This window comes from Chrysochloris asiatica, unplaced genomic scaffold (genome assembly GCF_000296735.1).
Source record: "Chrysochloris asiatica unplaced genomic scaffold, ChrAsi1.0 scaffold00159, whole genome shotgun sequence".
Classification (NCBI taxonomy): Eukaryota; Metazoa; Chordata; class Mammalia; order Afrosoricida; family Chrysochloridae; genus Chrysochloris; species Chrysochloris asiatica.
Window position 1 is genome coordinate 6,151,110 of NW_006408677.1, and position 20,683 is coordinate 6,171,792.

The 20,683-nt window shown below is 37.1% G+C and overlaps 1 protein-coding gene across 1 annotated transcript in view; it reads right to left on the minus strand.

The window, feature by feature from the left end:
- IL1RAPL2 (interleukin 1 receptor accessory protein-like 2) overlaps nt 1–20,683 on the minus strand; it is a 2,128,207-nt gene that overhangs the window by 582,426 nt on the left and 1,525,098 nt on the right. The window contains exon 5 of the mRNA XM_006871058.1: nt 16,606–16,680. Within this exon, the coding sequence (XP_006871120.1) occupies nt 16,606–16,680 (75 nt within the window). The remainder of the gene's footprint in view (nt 1–16,605; nt 16,681–20,683) is intronic.

Below are 20,683 nucleotides of genomic sequence, written 5' to 3' on the forward strand. Positions count from 1 at the left end.
CTTGGTGAAGTGTCTGTTCATGTCCTACACCCATTTCTTATTTGGGTTATTTGTCTTTTTCTTGTAGAGGTGTTGTAATTTCCTATACATTTCAGAAATAAGTCCCTTGTCTGATGTGTCATTGCAAAAGATTTTGTCCCATTCTGTGTATTCCCTTTTGACTCTTCTGGTGAAGTCTTTTGATGCACATATGTTTTTAATTTTTAGTATGTCCCACTCATCTAGTTTGTCTACTTTTGTTTGTGTAGTTTTCAAAATGTTTGGCAGTCTGTGTATTCCCTGAATTAATGCCTTCACGTTTGTCCCTATTTTTTTCATTGATGGCCTTCATAATTCTGGGAATCACATTTAGGTCTTTAATCCATGCTGAGTTGGTTTTTTTGTAAGGCATGTGGTGAAGGTCTTGTTTCAATCTTTTGCATATCAGTTTCCAGTTCTGCCAGCACCATCTGTTAAAGAGATTATCCCTTCTACATGCGATATAATTAGGTGTTTTGTCAAAAATCAGTTGACTGTATGTAGATGGGTTAATTTCTAGATTCTCAATTCTGTTCCTTGATCTATGTATCTTTCATTGTATCAGTACCAAGCTGTTTTGACCACTGTAGCCATGTAGTAAATGTTGACGTCAGGAAGTGAGAGGCTTCCAACCTTATTCTTCTTCTTAAGTAATGCTTTGTTATCCTGGGTCTCTTTCCTTTCTGTATATAAAGTTTGTAATTGTTTTTTCCGTCTCTTTGAAGAATGTTGTTTGAATCTGGATTAAGATTGCATTACATGTGTAAATTGCTTTGGGCAGTATTGACATTTTCACAATGTTAAGTCTTCCTATCCAGGAACATGGTACATTATCCATTTTTGTAGTTCTCTTTTGGTTTCTTGTAGTAGTAAGTCTTCCTATCCAGGAACATGGTACATTATCCATTTTTGTAGTTCTCTTTTGGTTTCTTGTAGTAGTGTTGTGTAGATTTCTTTGTATAAGTCCTTTGTTTCTCTGGTTACATTTATTCCTAGATATGTCATGATTTGGGTGGCTATTGTAAATGGTATTGGTTTCCTAATGTCATTTTCAATGCTGAATACAACTGATTTTTTTATGTTGATCTTATATCCTGCCACTGTGCTGAATTTGCCTATGAGGCCTAAAGCTTTTTTACTGAGTATTTTGGGGGTTTCTACTTATTGGATAATATCATCTGCAAATAGAGAGAGCTTTACTTCCTCTTTGCCAGTTTAGATGCCTTTAATTTCCCTTTCTTGCCATGTAGCTCTTGCTAAGACTTCCAGCACAATATTGAATAGGAGTGGTGACAAAGGGCATCCTTGTCTGGTTCCTGTTAGCAGAGGGAAGGCTTTCAATTTCTTTCCATTGAGAGTAATGTAGGCTGTTTATTTTGTATATATCCTCTTAATTATGTTGAGGGATTTCCCTTCAATTCCTATTTTGTTGAGTGTTTTTTATCAGGAATGGATGTTGAATTTTGTCAAATGCATTTTCTGCATCAGTCGATATGATCACATGGTTCTTTTCATTTTTTAACTTTATATGGTAGATTACATTGATCATTTTTCTAATGTTGAACCATCCTTGTATCGCTGATACGAATCCCACTTGATCATGATGTATTATCTTTTTGATGTGCTGCTGGATTTGAGAATTTTTACATCTATGTTCATGAGGGATATTGGTCTATAATTTTCTTTCTTAGTGACGTCCTTCCCTGGTTTTGGTATGAGGGTTATGCTTGCTTCATAAAATTTATTAGGAAGCTTCCATCCTCCTCTATATTCTGGAATCATTTGAGCAAAATTGGTGATAGCTCTTCCCTGAATGTTTGGTATAACTCACCAGTGAAGCCCTTTGGGCCTAGACTTTTTTTGCTCAGAGTTTTTGATGACATGATCAATTTCATCTTTTGTAAAGGGTCTGTTCAGGTTTTCTACTTCACTGTGTATAAGTTTAAGTAGGTAGTATTTATATAAAATGTATCCATCTCTTCTAAGTTTTCAAATTTGTTGGAGTACAGCTTTTCATAGTATTCTATTATTATCCTTTTGATTTCCTTTGGTTCCATTGTGACATCACCCATATTGCTTCTAATGCATGTTATTTGTGTCTTCTCCCTTTTTTCTTTTGTTAGGTTTGCCAATGGTCCGTCTTTTTTTTTTTTTTTTTTAAAGAACCAGCTTCTTGTCCTGTTGATTCTTTCTATAGTTTTTCTGTTTTCCATCTCATTTATTTGTACTCTAAACTTTATTATTTCTTTTCTTTTCGTGGCTGTAGTTTCCCTCTGTTGGTCTGTTTCCAACTGTTGTAGATGTAGTGTTAATGTGTTAATTTTGGTTCTTTCTTCTTTTTGGATGTGTGCATTTATTGCAATAAATTATCCTCTCAGCACCGCTTCGCAGTGTCCCAAAGATTTTGGTATGGTGTGTTTTCATTCTTATTTGTTTCTAGGAACTTTGTTAGTTCACGTTTAATTTTCTTCTACTACACAGTCGCTTTTCAGTAGGGTGTTATTCAGTTTCCATGTATTTGACTTGATTTCCTTGGTCTTCATATTGTTGATTTCTAATTTGACAGCATTGTGGTCTGAGAAGATGCTTTGTAGTATTTTTAAATTAATGAAGATTTGTTTTGTGGCCTCTTTTTTTGTGTGTAGTCTATTCTGGAGAATGTTCCATGTGCACTGGAAAAGACTGCTTATGATGCTGTGTTTGGGTTGAATGCTCTGTACACATCTATGAGGTCCAGTTGGCTGATCATGTTGTTTTATTTTTCTCTTTCTTTTTCAACTTCCTTTCTGGTTGTTTTATCCATTTTTTAATGTGGTGTATTAAAATCACCCATTATTATTGTAGATACATCTATTTCTTTCTTTAAATCTATTAGCCTTTATATATTTTGTTGTTCTTTCATTGGGAGCATAGATATTTATTATGGTTATGTCATCTTGTTCAATTGTCACTTTAATCATGAGATAAAATACATCTTTACCTATTATTCTGGTTTTTGCATTAAAGTTTATTTTATCAGAGATTAGTACTGCCACTCCTGTTCAGTTTCTATTGCAATTAGCTTGATATATTTTTTTTCCATTCTTTGACTTTTAATCTATTTTTGACTGTGTGTGAGATGTGTCTCTTGCAGAAAAATATTGAAGGATCTTTTTTTCTTATCCATTCTGCCATTCTCCATCTCTTAACAGGTTCATTTAATCCATTTACATTCAGTGTAATTAGTGATAGATATCAATTAATTGCTGCCATTATGTTTGGGGTTTTTTTGTGTATGGTGATGCTACTTTCTTTGTTCTATGTGTCTTCCTTTGCTGAGTTCATGCTTTTTTTGTTCTTTCTTGTGAGTTTCCTCATAGTTTTAATGTTTCTGTATTCTTCTTGGATTTTCATTTTCTTAATATGTTGTGAAGTATTAATTTTCTTTGAGGTTGCCTTATAGTCCATTAACTTTTCTCTCCATTTAGTGCAGTCTATAAGGAGCTCTGGTAGCGTAGTGTTACAAATCGGGCTGTGAACCTGAAGGTCAGCAGTTCTAAACTACCAGCAGCTCCGCGGGAGAAAGATGAGGCTTTCTACTCCCGTAAAGATTTACACCCTCGGAAACCTTGTACAGGGTCGCTATGGGTCGGAACCGACTTGACGGCACTTAACAACAACAACAACAATTTTGTCCTGTAATCTACCTGACCTTCTTACCATCTGGATTTCTGTTCCTACATGTTTACCTTCTTTTACATTGTAATTGTTTTGATCATAAACTAAACATCTAGATTCTCTGAGTTTCTTCTTATAGTTTTGTTCTGTTCTTAACTCTTCCTTCTGTCAATTTAATTATGGGAGGTACTGCCACGTATGTCAATCTCTGGTTGTTGTCTGTTCTTGTTGGTTCACAGTCCACAGAACTCCCTTTAGGATGTTTTGCAGCACAGGGTTGGCTTTGGCAAGATCCCATAGCTTCTGTGTATCCTGGAATGTTTTGATTACACCTTCATATTTGACTGATAGCTTTTTTTGATAAAGGATACCTGCTTGGCAGTTTTTATCTTTCCGTGTTTTATATATGTTTCCCCGTTGCCTTCTTGCTTGCGTGGTTTCTGCTGAGAGATCTGAACTTAATCTGACTTGCTTGCCTTTGTATGTAACACTTCTGTTTTCCCTAGCTGTTTATAGGAGTGTCTCCTTATCTTTGATTTTGAGGAAGTTGATTATGATATGTCTTGGTGATTTTCTTTTGGGGTCTATCCTTCCTGGGATTTGTTGAGCTTCTTGAATGTTTATCTTTTCACTTTTCAGGATGTTAGATAAATTTTCTTCCAGCAGTTCTTCAACTATATCCTCTGTGGACTTGTTTGATTGTTCTTGTTCTGGAATGCCAATAATTCTTGTTATTCCTCTTCATGTTGTCCAACAGGAATCTTAGAACTTTTTCAGATTTTAGTCTTTTTTCTGTTTGCTCTTCTGTCTTAGTAATATTGAGGGACTTAACTTCCAGCTCACTGGTTCTGACTTCCATCTCATCTATTCTACTCCTTTGCCCTTTCAGGGTATTGTCTATTTCTGATATTCTATTATTGATCGTTTGGATGTCTTTCTGTAGGTTTTGAATTGTTTCCAATGCTGTACTGATCTTGTTTGATTGTTCTTGTAGTACTTTCCTTAATTCTTCCCTGTTTTCCTCCACCCCTTTTCAGAGCATTTGAGTTTGTTTCCATATCATTCTTCTGAATTCCTTCTCAGGCATATACAAAACTTGTTCTTTCTCTTCTGGAAAGCCTTTGTCTGCCTCCAGTTCATTTGTTTCAGTTACTCTTTTCTGGTTTTGGACATGTTTTGAGATCTTTTGTTATGTTTTCTTGGTCATTTCCAGTAGTTTGTTGCTGTGTTATTAAGTTTACTGTGTGTGTCCCCTGGTGGATATGCTCAGGAGATAAGCTTCCCTTTTTGCATGTAATGTTTAGCAGCTGTTATTGGCTCTTGTCTCAATAGTAAAATATTATGGTATATGCTTGTAGCTTGGCTATATGACCACAGTTGTTGTCTCTTCTTGGGTAACATAGGGAGAGAAAGCTCCCACCTCCAGGAAAAATGTGTGATCAAAAGGAACAAAAACAGAAGCAATATAAGCGCAGAGACAAAATACACCACTTTGAAACAAAAATAAAACTGTGGCCGACTGCTACAGAGGCAGTATGTGTGCACCATAGAAGCCTCCAGCAGTGGATGGGGGTATCCACTTGCTCAGGCCCCTCCTCTAGTCACCACCGTAGATGTGTGCAGATATATGTTGAGAAATGAATGGGATAAAGATTGTCTACTATTTTTGACTCTGAAGGTCAGCTAAGTATCTGCATATGCACAGCATGATTCTCAAAAATAGTTGTGTCCTTCTATGTTGGGGTTTTACAGATTGTTCATATGGTGTCTCTGTTAAGCCAAACCTGCTTTTTTCTTGCTGGATAGGCTGGATTAAAGGTTCCCGCACAAGTTAACTTTAGGGCTTGGACTCAAAGGCAAAAGTCATAAGCAGCAGCCAAAGAATTTGCCCTTGGGGCCATAAGGGTTATTTTTCTCTGTGCCATGGGAAAATTGTGGGCTCAACTCTGGACTTTTTTTGTGGGGGCGCACCTACCCGCATGAAGGCGTCCTGGCTGGGCAAAGAAGTTACAACAGGGAAGAGGAAGAAAAAAATGTATAGATCCTCCCCCCCACACACCTCCTTTTGCAAGTGTCACTGCGCCACTTTTAGTGCTGGTTCACTGTGCCAGCTGTAGCCCTGCCCTCTGAACTCTGCCTGTGTGTGATGGCCACAGAGTGAGTCCCATGTCTCAACTGACTCCTAAATCACCATATTTTCCTTTATACCATGATTTTTCCACCTGCGGGTGTGGGAAACTGAAACCCTGCACCTTACACTAGATCCAGAGCTCTAGTGCTGTTCCATTAAAGCAGTTCCTCTGGGTTTTCAGCCCCTCCCCTACAGAGCCTGTCCTACCTGACTCTGCTCTGCTGCTACTGAAACCGGAAGCTGGATCATATGATGAAGGGTCAGAGTAAAAGGGGAAGACCCCCAACTAGATGAATTGGCCAGGTGGGAGCATTGATTGACTCAAGTGTGGCAGCAGTAGTGAGGTTGGCCCAGGATCGGATATTGTTTTGTTCTGCTGTGCATGGGGTTGCTATGAGTCAGTTCTGACTCGATGGAACCTAACAACAACAACAAACAAAAAAAAAAGCTGGGGGGTTGGTGTGGTGTTGTAAGATAAGCACTTGACTGCTAACCAAAAGGTCAGAGGTTCAAACCTACTAAAGGTACCTCAGAAACCCTATGCAGGGTCATAAGTTTGAACCAATTCTATGGCACTGAATGACAACAATAGATCTTGGGAAGAGTATATGAGCTGGGAGAAATGAAGAGTAATATCTCATGAGTATGTGAATTTATCACTAAAATTAATTACATTGGTGATTGTACAACTCTATGAATATAAAAAAGCATCAAAATATATGCCTTAAATTTGTCATTGTAAGCTATATAGAAAAATATGTCAATTAAGATATGAAAAATTAGAGCAAATAGTTGAGTCTATCTCATACATTTGTTGGGAGGATTACACAAAGTTATTCATACAAAGTACTTCATTTAATACATGTTAAAATCAATAAATGATACTACTACCATTGTTGTTATGTGCCGTGGAGTCGATTCCAACTCATAGCGACCCTGTACAGGGTTTCTGAGGCTGTAAATCTTTATGGGAGCAGAATGCCTTGTCTTTCTTCCGCCAAACAGCTGGTAGTTACGAACTGCTGACCTTGCGGTTTGCAGCCCAATTCGTAACCACTACACTACCCTACTACTACTAAAACAAGAATAAAAACTACTGCTACATATTACTATTTAACTACCTCCTGGTATAGTGCTGTAAGATAAGCACTGGACTGCTAACTACACGGTCGGTGGTTCATATCCACCAGCTGCTCCTCAGAAATTTCTACAGGGTTGCTATGAGTCATAATTGACTCAATTGTCCTTAACAACAAAAATCCCCTATTATACTGACAGGATTCACTGGGTGACATAAATATTTAAGTGCTTGTTTGGCTACTAATCAGAAGGTTAGAGACTTAAATTCATTCAGAGGCACCTCAGAAGAAAAACTCGGTGAAGTGATCTACTTTAAAAAGATCACAGTCATTGAAAATCCTGTGTAGTAAAAGTTCTTATCTGACATACCTTGGGTCATCATAAGGTGGAATCAAGTAGAAGGCAATTGGTTTTGTTTGGTTTTGTTTTGTTAGACTGATAGCTTTTTTGTGTGTACAGAGCTTGATGCCTAGCCAATGTTACTATACCCAGTATGCTGTAATGAAAATAATAGAAACTGTGGAGTCAGATAGATTTGGTTCTAATCCTATCTCTAACACTGACTAAACACGTAGCTTTAGGAAAGTTATTTCATCTGTTTGAGGCTGTTTGCTAATTCAAGAGATAGCTCAATAATACCTATTTTTCTAGGATCTTATGAGAAGTAAATAAAAATGTATGTGCAAATGTCCATTTGCAGTGCCTCTTGCTGTTGTTAAGTGCCATCAAGTTGGTTCTGGCTCATAGCGGCAATGTATAGGATTTTCTAGGAGTGGCTGGTGGGTTTGAACCACTGGCCTTACTGTTCAAACTGACATTGCAGTCCAATGCTTTATCCTACAGTGCAACATGAGGATTTAATCACAGTGCCTGGTACATAGTAAATTCTCAATTAATTTTGATTCAATGCATGCAAAATCATGATCTTGGCATTAATGAAATCTAATTAAGCACCACATTAATATCAATATGTCAACAGGATATAAGCCTCAGCAATGACCCAAACACTAATATGGGACTTATCTGAGAGGTTCCTCCTAACCAACTTGCTACATTACATTCAGGCACTGCTAACCTTTTTTATTTTAATTATTAAAAATCTCAAAGCATCAACCCTTAGAAAATAAAACCCCATTATAGAAACTTAGACAAAATAAGAAAACCAACTTCAGTCTCAAACATTAATACTGAAGCCAATTATTAGGGAAAAGTCTTGGCTCAGATTTTCCAAAATTCTAAATAATGTACATGTCATACAATCTGAATATGGAGAATGATTTGCAGTTTAAAGTAGCATGATCTAAGTTTGTCCATGTTGTCCTGAATAAGTAGGTTTCTTGAAAACAACTCACAAACCCTAGAATGTATATGTACAATGGAGAGGGAAAGCTTCCATGAACCAGCTCCAATAATTTGCACCAAGAGAGCTGAGTGAACAAATGATACCCAAAGTCCTTAGTTATTCAGGATCTCGTGAAAGCTTTCCAGGAGTATTTGAAGCTAAGATGGTAGGGAGAGTGTACGAAAAAAATTAAAGAAATTCCGTGCTACTACCATTATAGGCATTGTAGGATAAGCACTGGACTGACTGCAAGGTCAGATTGGACCTCAAGGTTGGCAGCTCAAACTCACCAGCCACTCATAGGAAACCCTATACAGGGTTGCTATGAGTTGGACCAGTATTCCATCTGTCAGTTTGTCATATTGTGGTGGCTTGAGTTGTGTTGCTGTGATTCTGGAAGCTATGTCATGGACATTTTAAATACCACAGGGTCACCCATGGTAGACAGGTTTTAACTGCGCTTCCAGATGAAAACAGACAAGGAAGGAGAGACAAACTATTCTGGATATTTGGTCAATTAAAACCTTCTGAATAGCAATTAATACTGCAAGAAAAGACTATTTAATGTAGAAACTTGATGGAGAGCACCAGAATATCATCAGCTATAGTGCCAGAAGATGAGCCCCTCAAGAGCTGATTAGAAAATTTCAAAGGTCAGCTTGAGAAGAAAAGGTCAAATATTATTATGAAATGTGCAACGACCTGGAGTTAGAAATCCTAAAGGGAAGAACATGCTCAACTGGCATTTCTCAAGCTGAGTGAACTGAAGAGAAAATTCAAACTTTGACTTGCGGTATTGAAGGATTGATTCTATAGGGAAAATACTGAATGATGCAGAAAGCATCAAAAGAAGATGGAAGGAATAGACAGTCACTGTAACAAAAAGAAATGGTCAATGTTCAACCATGTCAAGTGGTAGCATATGATCAAAAGGGAGATGTCCATGGTGTATTGAAGTCATTGGCAACGAACAAGGAACCTGTAATAGATGAAATGTAAATTACAACCAGAGTAAAATTATCTGAGAAGCTGGATTATATGAAGAATGTGGCATCAGGATTGGAGAAAGACTCAATAACAATCTCCGATATGCAGATTATTCAACCTTGCTTCCTTAAAGTGAAGAGGACTGAAAATACAGATAAAAATCCATTTGCATTGCATCTCAATGTAAAGAAAACAAAAATCCTCACCAACGTACCAGTAAACAATCTCTATATAAATGGAGAAAGACTGAAGTTGTCAAAGACTTCATTTTGCTTAAATCCATGGAATTAGCAGTCAAAAAAGTCAAATGATATAGTGCATTAGATAAAACTGCCACATAAGTCCTCTTTAAAGTCTTTAAGAACAATGAGCTAAGTCTGACCACGTTCAATAGACTCTTGTGAACCTGGGTAGAGACCTGGTTGGCTAGCAGTATGGCAAGACCTGAGGACTCTAGGGCCCAGAGACAGTGACATAGCCATAGAAGACTAGAGTGGAGAGTGAAGCATTCAGCTGATAAGAAGTGAGGGGATATGCACAAGAACACCCATACTTGCAAATAATACCCACTTGACCTGACTTCAATGGCTGGATGATCAGAACTTGACTAGAAGAAGAAAGAACAGGAAAAAAAGAGTAATCTGATACAATTTGATGAAGTTGACCTACACCTATGGATGCAGTAGCTCAAAAGATGTAACAAATCTTTACAGCAAGCATCATTCTCACCCCTTGATACACAGGATAGACAAGGATGGGCAAGTTGGACATTGGATACCCAAAATGGCAGGGGGTGGGGTGGGGCTACAAAGGCAAGAAGTGACTGGCTTACAAGCTTTCAGGAGGAAGGTAGACTCTCCACTGAGTAGTATGCAATATGTCTGGGCCGGGCTGATGAAAGGCAATGCAGATAGGTCTCTTGTGATACAATATTGAATAATTGTTATCAGGACTGATTGTGAGGGTTGGAAATGTAAAGGTAGACGTTTTGTAGCAAAAGGAGAGGAGTGATTGACTTTATAGTCTAGGAGCGGAGGTCCCTGGGACCATCAAGGGAGAAGAGCAGAGTGTGGGACCCTATCCAGAGAAGCAATGACGCCAGAGATGGAGGCAGAGCTGATGACATGGAGAGATGGAGTGGCTGGGGTCTCTAGACCCAGAAATGGAGAGGGACTGTATGCTGATGACTGAGGGGCAGACTTGTGGGGTGTACCCTTTGGTTGTTTGATGATGCATGGAGGGGATTGTAATCATGGCAATGAAATGATATACGATAGGATGAATGTAAAGTTAATGTTCTCCCATGTAAACTATCACATAATTCACAATAAAAACTTTAAAAATAAACACACAAAAAAAAAGAACAATGATGTCAGTATGAGTAATAAGGTGCACCAAATCCAAGCCATGGTATTTTCAGTAACCTCATAAACATGCGAAAGTTGGACAGTGAATAAGGAAGTCCGTAGAAGAATTGATGTATTTGCGTAATGGTGTTGGAGGAAAATATTAAAGACTGCCAAAAGAACAAACCAATCTGTTTTGGAAGAAGTACATCCAAAATGCTCCTTAGAAACTAAGATGTCCAGACTTTGTTTCTCCTTCTTCAGACATGTTATCAGGAGGGACCATTCCCTGGAGAAAGATATCATGTTTAGTAAAGTGGATGGTTGAAGTAAAAGAGGAAGAACCCGGAGATGGATTTGCACAGTGGCAGCAGCATTGGTCTCAAAGGTAGCAATGATTTGTGAAGCCTGTGCAGGACTAGACAGTATTTAGTTATGCTGTACATAGGGTAGTTATGATTCAGTACTGAGTAAATGGCACCTAACAAACTCTCTTATAGAGTATTTTACAGTAGCCTCTTAAGGGATCTAATATAATTTTCGGTAGAAATTGATAGATTGAGAAAATTGATTTCTGTAGAAGATTAACACTCCTTACACACATAGAGAATGTTTGAGACTGTAGCAAGAAACTCAGTCATGAAAGATGAATTTGAATAACCTGTGGAAATCAAATCTATTCTCAATGAGAGTAGATCAGAAATAAAAATAATTTTTCATTCCATATCCGATTTATCTAGAGATCAACTATTTGGATGGATTTTTTTTTTTTTTAACTAGAGTAATCCAATTAGTTTAGACTGTTTTCTTGGATTTTTCTGATAATGCCTTAAGCTCTCAAACCTTCTTCTTACTCTGACTCAGAAAGATAAAATAAAGTGTCTACATCTGTTTTGGAGTCCTGGTGTGGCGCTGTGGGTTAATGCGCCAGACTGCAAAGTTGTTTGAACTGCAAGGTTGGTGGTTCAAGCTCATCAGCGTCTCCTTGGAAACCCTATACAGGCTCGCTGTGGGTTGGAACTGACTCAACGGCACTTAACAACAACAGCAACGTATCTGTTTTAGGAGCAGTGGTTACGAATCGGGTTGCGAAACACAAGGTCAGCAATTCGAAACTACCAGCTATTCCACGGGAGAAAGATGAGGCTTTCTGCTCCCGTAAAGTTTTACAGCCTCGGAAACCCTGTACAGGGTTGCTATGAGTCAGAACTGATTCCATGGCACAAAACAACAAAAACATATCTGTTTTAAAGAGCTCTGGTAGCGTAGTGGTTACGAATTGGGATGCTGACCTCAAGGTCAGCAGTTCAAAACTACCAGCTGTTCTGTGGGAGAAAGAAGAAGCTTTCTGCTCCCATTAAGATTTATAGCCTCGGAAACCCTGTACAGGGTCACTGAGTCAGAACTGACTCCATGGGACACCACCACCACTATATCTGTTTTATGCATAACACTGATTTACTTAATTTTAGTTTTACAAAACTTTCCAGAAGAAAATCATCATCATCAGTAAGAAGTATGGCTAATATTTTCAAAATCCATCCTTAGTTTCAATTAGATGGGCAATGTCAAATCTTTGCATCCAAAATTTTCATGGCATTTTCAAAGTTTGAGGAATACATAACATTTTGCAAACCATGCATTTGGGCCCTATAAAAAGCAGTGTATAAAGCAGGACTAATCTGGTATCAATACATTTCTAGTTTGGCACATGTCACTATAATGTTTTAAAAATTTGGTACTAAAGATGTAATATAAATTAATATTCTGTTATGCTCTGGTAGCGTAGTGGTTACGAATCGGGCTGCGAACCACAAGGTCAGCAGTTCGAAACTACCAGCTGCTCCACGGGAGAAAGATGAGGCTTTCTGCTCCCGTAAAGATTTACAGCCTCGGAAACCCTGTACAGGGTCGCTATGAGTCAGAACCGACTCCACGGCACATAACAACAACAACAATGCAGAATTATTTTTTTCTTAAAAAAATGTTTAAAATTTATTTCAACTGCCAAGAAGAGAATTATCTGGTACATTAAGATTTATTTATCAAATTTAAAACTGAATTTATTTTTGAAGAAAGAAAATAAATTGAAGGTACCGGGACTAAATTGTTTTTTCTTGTGTGTATTTTGTACATTGCTTTTGTCTTTATGTTTCATATATTACCCCAGGTATCTTCAGCTGCATTGACATGCTTTGTGAGAGCAATGGTTTTCAGATTACTTTTAAAGAATGTGTTTATCATCTCAAAATGCAGGTTATTTGGTCTAAGATAAATCTTCTTTCAGCATTACAATATGAACACAATTTAGCAACAACCAAACTGTCATCACTATGTCAGCAAAAAGTATGTAAATTTCTAGAACCTTGTGGATAACTAATGGATTACACTATCAAAGAGAAAAAGTCAAGATATTTATTTCCTCTAAAGATACAACAAAATATCTGTATTGATGCCAACTCCATACAATAAAAAGTCTTTATTTGTACTGAAAATTTTCATTTACTCAATTGGCTTTAGAAATATGCAGAACTGAAAAATTAGAATAAACCTGATTAGAAACACATAAAGAATAATAGCAGACCATGTTTTCCAAAACTACTTTAAAGCTGATGCTTGATGTTTTTCCTACATTTCAAACTGATACTTGAAGCATTTTCTGCATTTCTCATTCTGCATAAAATAGTTCCACCAGAACAGAATAAACAAAACTGAATTGAGAATGCTCTGAAGAAAAGTATTTCTTCTGGTTATCTATTATTCCTTAACAAACTATCTCTAAATTGGTGGCAGAAACACATTATTTTGCTCATTATATTTTTTGGTCAGTAACTTCTGAAGTGTTTTGCTTGGTGGTTTGTAATGAACCTACATGGCATAAACTATGGCAGCTCAAGCTATAGGATTCACATTCAAGGTAGATTCTTCTCTCACATTTTTAATGACTTGGCTTCTCTCTCTCTTTTTCTACAAGGCATCTTACTTTCCAAGGCATCTCAATGGATTTTGAGCTTTTCACAGCATGGTGGTTTCTGGGTAATTAGATTGTACATTGTAATTGGCTTTACCCTACAGTCCAAAAGACCAATAGAAGTTACAAGGTATCTTTTAACATAGCCTTAGAAATCCCATAACTTTACTTATGCCATATTCTATTGTTCAAGCATTTCCTAAGGCTAACCAAGATTTAAGAGGAGGGAATGGGAAACTACCATTACATGGTAGGAATGGCTTAAAAAACAAAAGTCTGTGGCCAACTTTAATCTACCACAACGTTGCCTCAAATTTGAAGCGTTAGGATTTGGGAAACCCAACCTTGATAAACTGCTTAGCCATTAGGACTGGAGTGCTGCCATTTTTTAAACTCAAGTTTCAGGATGTCTACAGCTGAATGTGCCTATTAAAATTTAGAAACAGAAGGAAAATCATTTCCAGACATTTTCATTATCTTACTGAATTCTGGAAGTCTTAGAGCCATGGGCAAGGGTATCCAATAGTTCTGGCTATCCTTCTCTATCTCTTTTTGTACCTGAGATTTTCAAAATAATCATTATAACTGCAGATCTCCTATTGAAACCAAGGGACTATAACATATATAATGTTCCTAATGCCATTTTAATATTGGTGGTGGTAGTTATGTGCCATGGAGTCAGTTCCAACTCATGTTGACTTTGTATAGGGTTTCTGAGGCTGTAAATATTTATGGGGCAGAAAGCCTCATTTTTCTTCTAAAGGGAGGCTGGTAGAGTCAATCGCCGATCATGTAGTTAGCAGTCAAACTCATAATCAAGTAAGCTATCAGATCTCTTACTTTACTCAAAGTTACATAATAATTTCCAGTTATGAATAAACAACACTGTGGAGGGGGAAAAAAAACGAAATGCCAAAGATCTGGTTTGACTGATTCTGTTTTCATTTCTCTGTATTATATGGATTTTCCACATCTATAAGAAACACCCTTTTTGAGATGAAAAATGGGCAGGTCTCCATCTTTCTGTCAATAAAGTTGTTTCAAACTGTGCTACAGACTGAAAAATGAAAAAGTTCAGCCCTGAATCTAATATTCTAATGAAAGTTAGAAGAAAATGATTTAGGTAATTGGTTAGGGTGAGGGTGACGTGGGTGATTTGCCACATAGGACAGGACTTCAAAAAATTCATGGAAAAATTCCCTTAACTTTTCACTCCATTTTTCAATGAACTTTTTAAAGCACCATTGTATACTCATGTTGGAATTTGTATGTATACAGAATACACATTTTAGAGAAGTCCTGAAGAGTACACATAAGTGTTGTGGCCAGTAAACTTGAACAAATTATAATTGCTTGCTTTAGAGTAGTACTTCTCATAACTTTCTGTTGAAGTTTGCCTAATGGCAGAGGAGAATGAAGGGGTATTTCCCTCCCAAAGGCCACAGATACACAAGTTACTCTTCTATCATTTGAAAGATTTGAGTGACTTTTGTTTTCTATTTTGTAATATAATTGCTTCCACATAAAAACTGCTGCACTCTAATTTCTATGCAAACTAATGATACAAGATCATCTTATGGCTTCATGTAACCCCTGGTGAATGACAGAGTAAACCTGAGGCATTTTTATCCAAGTTTGAGATGGACAGAGTTAGTTACAATTATTGAAGGTGATCAGCACAACTGGATTTGGCTTTAACAAAATGTAATGACTCTACAAAATAATATAGGGGATAGGGTGGGACAGCAATAGAATAATATTTCAAGCACTATTTACAAAACAGATAGTTCTATTGTGTAGCTCTAGGATAAGCACTATACTGCTAAACACAAGGTCATCAGTTCAAACCCAGCAGACACTCCTTGGAAAACCTATACAGGGTTGCTATGAGTCAGAACCAACTCAATGACACTTAGCAACTACATCTACAAAATAGTCACTACTTTCTCAGACCGCTCTTGACAACATATTTTTTATTTTCTCTTCCCACAGTTTCATTGTTGTTGCTATTTTAAAATACTTAACTAACTTTGGTACTTACACTGCTGTGCTTTATTTAAAAATTAGGATGTGCTACATTTCATTTTGTTAAAATGAAAAAGCTATTATTTACGTAGTTTGTTCCTTCCATTTTTTCAATGTAGAAAAAGTCTCAAACTTATTTCTTAAATCTAAATTGGACTGGAAAGATCAAAAGTTGAATAAAAAATTTCCAAAATGATTGAAATATTGGGCACAATCATCTTTCTTGGCTGTATAATAGGAAGGCACAACTACAGTCACAAGTTTCAATAAATTACACATCCAAAATAACCCTAATCCATTTCTAGTATATTTACACAGTTTTCTTGTGGTTCTCTTAGAATGCTAGGATGAAATCCAAGACAGATGAAAGTTCACAGTTGCTAAAAGAAATGGTTTACATTAAAGTCTACAGTTTGAAAGAAGTTGTAGTAGGCCTCTGTGTTTCAAGCTTACAGTCCTTGAAATATAAAGATTTGTATTTCAGAAAAGAGGCTCGACATCTTGTGTCCTTATTTGAGTCTGTAAAAAGACAGTGGCGCCCATAAATCAACATGTTACATTTCCCAACACTATATGATTAATAAATATTCAGGATCCCAACCTAGAAACAAGTTTTAAATAGCCCTGGACTGTGTTATTGGAAATAATATTATTAAATCATTTTAGAGGCTGTACTGAAGGACTGCCTTTTTTTTTAAGAAGCACAAGGTCTCTCCAAAATATTATTTTTGCTGACATGCACAAAAAGTTTTCTATACCAATCATCAATGCAAGATACCTGAGAATCTATTAATCACAGAGTTAAAAAGCTCTGTCATACTGCATACTTAATACCCAGTGTAACCAATTAGTATTACCATTCCTTGATACAATACAAACTCATTTCCTTAAACTGCGATTACATTGAACTCCAGGGTTATAAATGAGCAGACACAAATTGATTTGCATGTAATAGCAGTAGCAATAAACCTTTCCCAGTTCATACAATTTTCCTCATTTATTAACAGAGAGAAAGTTTAGGAATGATTATTCCCAGAAGGGGACTTACCCAGCTGGACATCTATAACACTTGGCTGATTCTCCATGGGGAACAATGGCTTGGGAGGCTTGTCTGTGAGTAAAGCTAGAAGAGAAAATGAGAGAAGGTAATAGAAAAATTGAGATAAACTACAGGATAAGAAAGATTCTATCGTGTATGATACTTAATGTTTGTAGATCTGATGGTGTGTAAACATTTATTAGACAGTGTTTCTATTTGGTTGTTACCCTATACATACAATATCAATTTCCCAGTACATTTAGAGCACCATTGATTCACTGTAAATAGGCCATTTCGACAGCTACATTTTCCAACAAGATCAAATAAATGGACTACTTTTGAGAGGTTTTTAGAAGCTTGTGAGTATAAAGAAATATAGATTTTTAAAGTATAATCAGATAAACATAAATTCGCATACCTAGTTCTTAGTAGCTTTAAATATTCTCAATGAAACATAATGCTAATAGACAATTCTAGTGGAACAAACCTTTCTAAATCTCTGAACAATTCCTCAACTTCTCACCCAAACTCTAAAACAGCATATTGATAAAAAAATACTGATTGAGCATATTTTGTGTACAAAATATGTAAGGGAATAAAAAATATGTAAGGGAATAAAAATAATGTCACTCAATTAATTTACAATATAGGATTACAAACACAGGGCTAACATATTAAAGTATACAGAATACAAAACAGAATACAATCTAGTTAAGAGTGGTAATATCTGAGCTATAAAGCTATATGTATGCGGCCAATATTGGCTCAGAGGGTTGTGGACTGTTTTGTGAGAGATGTGGGTCTTTGCCATCTTTTGAGGGATGGACAGGATTTGAAAATGAAGAAAGTAAGGAAGGAGAAATTCAGGATTAATAATACATACTAAGGCATATAGGTAGAATTTGACAAACATAATTTGGTTAGAAGAGAATAGTCTGGTAAAGTGAGGTTGCATGGATTGTGGTGGAGGGCAAGTTGCTTCATGATATGCAGCCATTAGAAAGTAAACTGAATACAAAGGATGGAGCTCAATTCTGGATGGTCTTGGGAAACATAAGCAGGAGATTAGACATGCTGTGATAGACTGCAGAGTGACTGTCAATTATTGGAACAAAAAAGTGACTCAAGGGAAGTGCTGCATAAAGATGATTGGCTTACTATATAACATGGGCTAGATTAGAACAAAACTAGCTAAATGGATGAGATAACAACGTTGCATTAGTGGGATGAGGAGTCAGGTCAGGGTGGAGTCTGGAGAACTAAAGAGAATGGAAAAACATCTGAGAAGTACTTGTAAGAAAGAAAAGATAGGACTCAACACACAGGCACATATTGCCTTATGACAACCCTCATGTTGTTGCTGTTAAATGCCATTGAGTCGGTTCCAACCCATAGCAACCTGGTATAGGGTTTTCGAGGAGCCACTGGTGAGCTTGAAGTGCTGACCTTGCAGTTCAAACAGCTTTACAGTCTGGCACATTAACCCACAGCGTCATACGAGGACAACCCTCATAGTAAATTAATATTTATCTCCTGAATTCCTGTTTAATTCTTGCTGTGTTTGTATTTTGCTTCAACTATCCAACTAGACTCTTACCAATCAAATGAAAATGTTTTATACTTATTTGCAAGCCACAGGAGGCAGAGCACATTGCTGGGTATATAAGAGATATTCATTAAATCATTGTTAATTGACTAGTTAAAGAATTCCTGCTGGCATGAGAGAGTCTGATCTCATAACTGGAAGGATATATAAAAGACAAAGAGTGAAAAAGTAGTTGATCACAGGACAGGTTAGAATATATAAATTTGAAGAGATTCTCAAAGTAGGAAACAAATAATCAGAAATTTACTAAGGAAAGTGTTTCATATAGCATTAGCCTCATCTTTCTAATATTCAAATGATTGCCTGAAATGAGAATTTTAGTGAATTAACTGCTTTCAGTGTTCCAAATAATCATTATTGATGACCTACATAATGGTGTGCTGCCATGGGTGGGATAAACACTGCACTGTAAGGTCAAACACACCAGCAGCTCCTTGGAAACCCTATATAGGGTCACTATGAGTCTTCTTAATAAGCTTCTAGGATTATCCTGTGTCCTTGAGAAAATCTATGAGTATTACCTCTTTGGATTCTCCAAAAACAGTCACCATAACATTATGATCTAACCTTTCTGCCTTGAATTTAGTTGGCCTAGTGGATGTCCTTGGAAACCACAATTTTGATTGGACTATTGTACTTTTTTCTCTCTCTCTCTGTTTTTTTAAGACAAACTTATTATTGGGAAAACTTATTTGTAGTCATCCACTAATTACAGTTATTGTTGTTGTTTAATGCCCTCGAGTTGGTTTCAAGTCATAGTGACCCTATACAATGTTTCCAAGTAGCAGTTAGTGGGTTCAAACTGCCAACCTTGTTGTTTCTAGTCCAACTGTTTATAAGGGGATATGGTGGGATGCTAAACCCTTACACAGCCCCTGTTCAATATAAGGAGGGTTTCTCTGGGGTGTTATCTGCATTGCCTTGCATCTTACTAGATATAAAAGGAGACAAACATATTCCCCCAGCACCCATAGAGAAAGTAAACTTTTCCCTAGAGCTAGCACCCTAAAATCAGAATTCTATAATAAATTATAAGAGGGAAGTCCTGGTGTGGTGTTGTGGTTTAGTGCACTGAACTGCAAAGTCGGTTTGATCCATGAGATTGGCGGTTCAAGCTCACCAATAGATCCTTGGAAACCCTATACGGGGTTGCTGTGAATTGGAACCGACTCGAAGGCACTTAATAACAACAGCAACAAATTACAAGAGAATAAAGTTTCATTTGTTAAAGCCATCCACTTGTGATATTCCTGTTATATTCACACTAGATAACTAAGACAACTATCTATTCAAATCATGAGTAAAGTTAAAATTGAAATGAAATAAAATCCAGCTATCCTACACTGAATTGATTAAAATGTATGCTTTGGATAAGAATTATATATAATTGACAGATGCAAAGAGACCAAAGACTATTACTTGGGAGAGGGATATGGGGAGGTATTGCTGAAGGGTACTGAGCTTCTGGTACTGAAGGGTAGTGACCTACATACAGTTTCTGAGGAGTGGCTGGTGAATGTGAACGCTGACCTTGTGGTCAAACTGACCTTATTGTCTAGTTCTTATCCTGCAATGCCACACCAGGACTCTGAGCTTCTGTTAAGGTTAATGGAAATATTTAGAAATGGATAGTGATTATATTTGTACAGCATGGTGAACATAATGTCACTGAACTGCACACATGAAAATACAATGAAAAATGTTTTGTTACATCTATTTAATCACAATTAATTAAAAAGTCATTTTGGAGGAGAGCAAACAAGATGGCGGATCGGGTGGAAGTGCAGTGAAGAGCTCTGCCAGCAACAACACAGAATACCAGACCAAGCAGACTCAGAGGATCGTCACAGAACTCTAAACCACATATAAAAGAATGTTTATAAGGTTGGAAGGCTTACAGCTGGGGGAATTTGTGCCAGAAGCAAGAAAATCATTGCTTTCTAGTCCGAGATGCTCAGCTGCTCCAGGAGCCACCATCTTGGGTGAGACCAAGCAGGGGAAGGATCAGAGCGGCCATAGACGTCTGGCAGAACCACAGAGATAAAGGTGTGGACATTTTTTTTGGTAGCTGTTCATTGGTCCCTTGCTGTCTGTGCAACTCCATTCTGGTGACTATAGAGGTGCCTGAGCTAGTGGGCACCCCAGCCCTACCCTCAGAGTGTTCTACTATGCATGCACACAGATCTCCTTGAAATTTAAAGAGACTGTTTCTAATTAAAACCAAATGGCCACAGCCAGCCCTGAACTGTTTATAATTTTAAAGAAGTGCCTGAACGGGGACTGTGGAGTGGGACAAGCAGACAAAAAAAGGAAATAGGCCAAAAATTAAATCTTAAGTTACATCAAAAAGACCAACAGTGGCATCTAGAAACTTCTCAAGAAGAAGAATGAAAAGGGAAGCCCATTTCCTGATCACATCTACCTGGAGGCAATCAGAAAGCATAAAAATTACAAAATACATACCCATCTAAGTATTAAGGC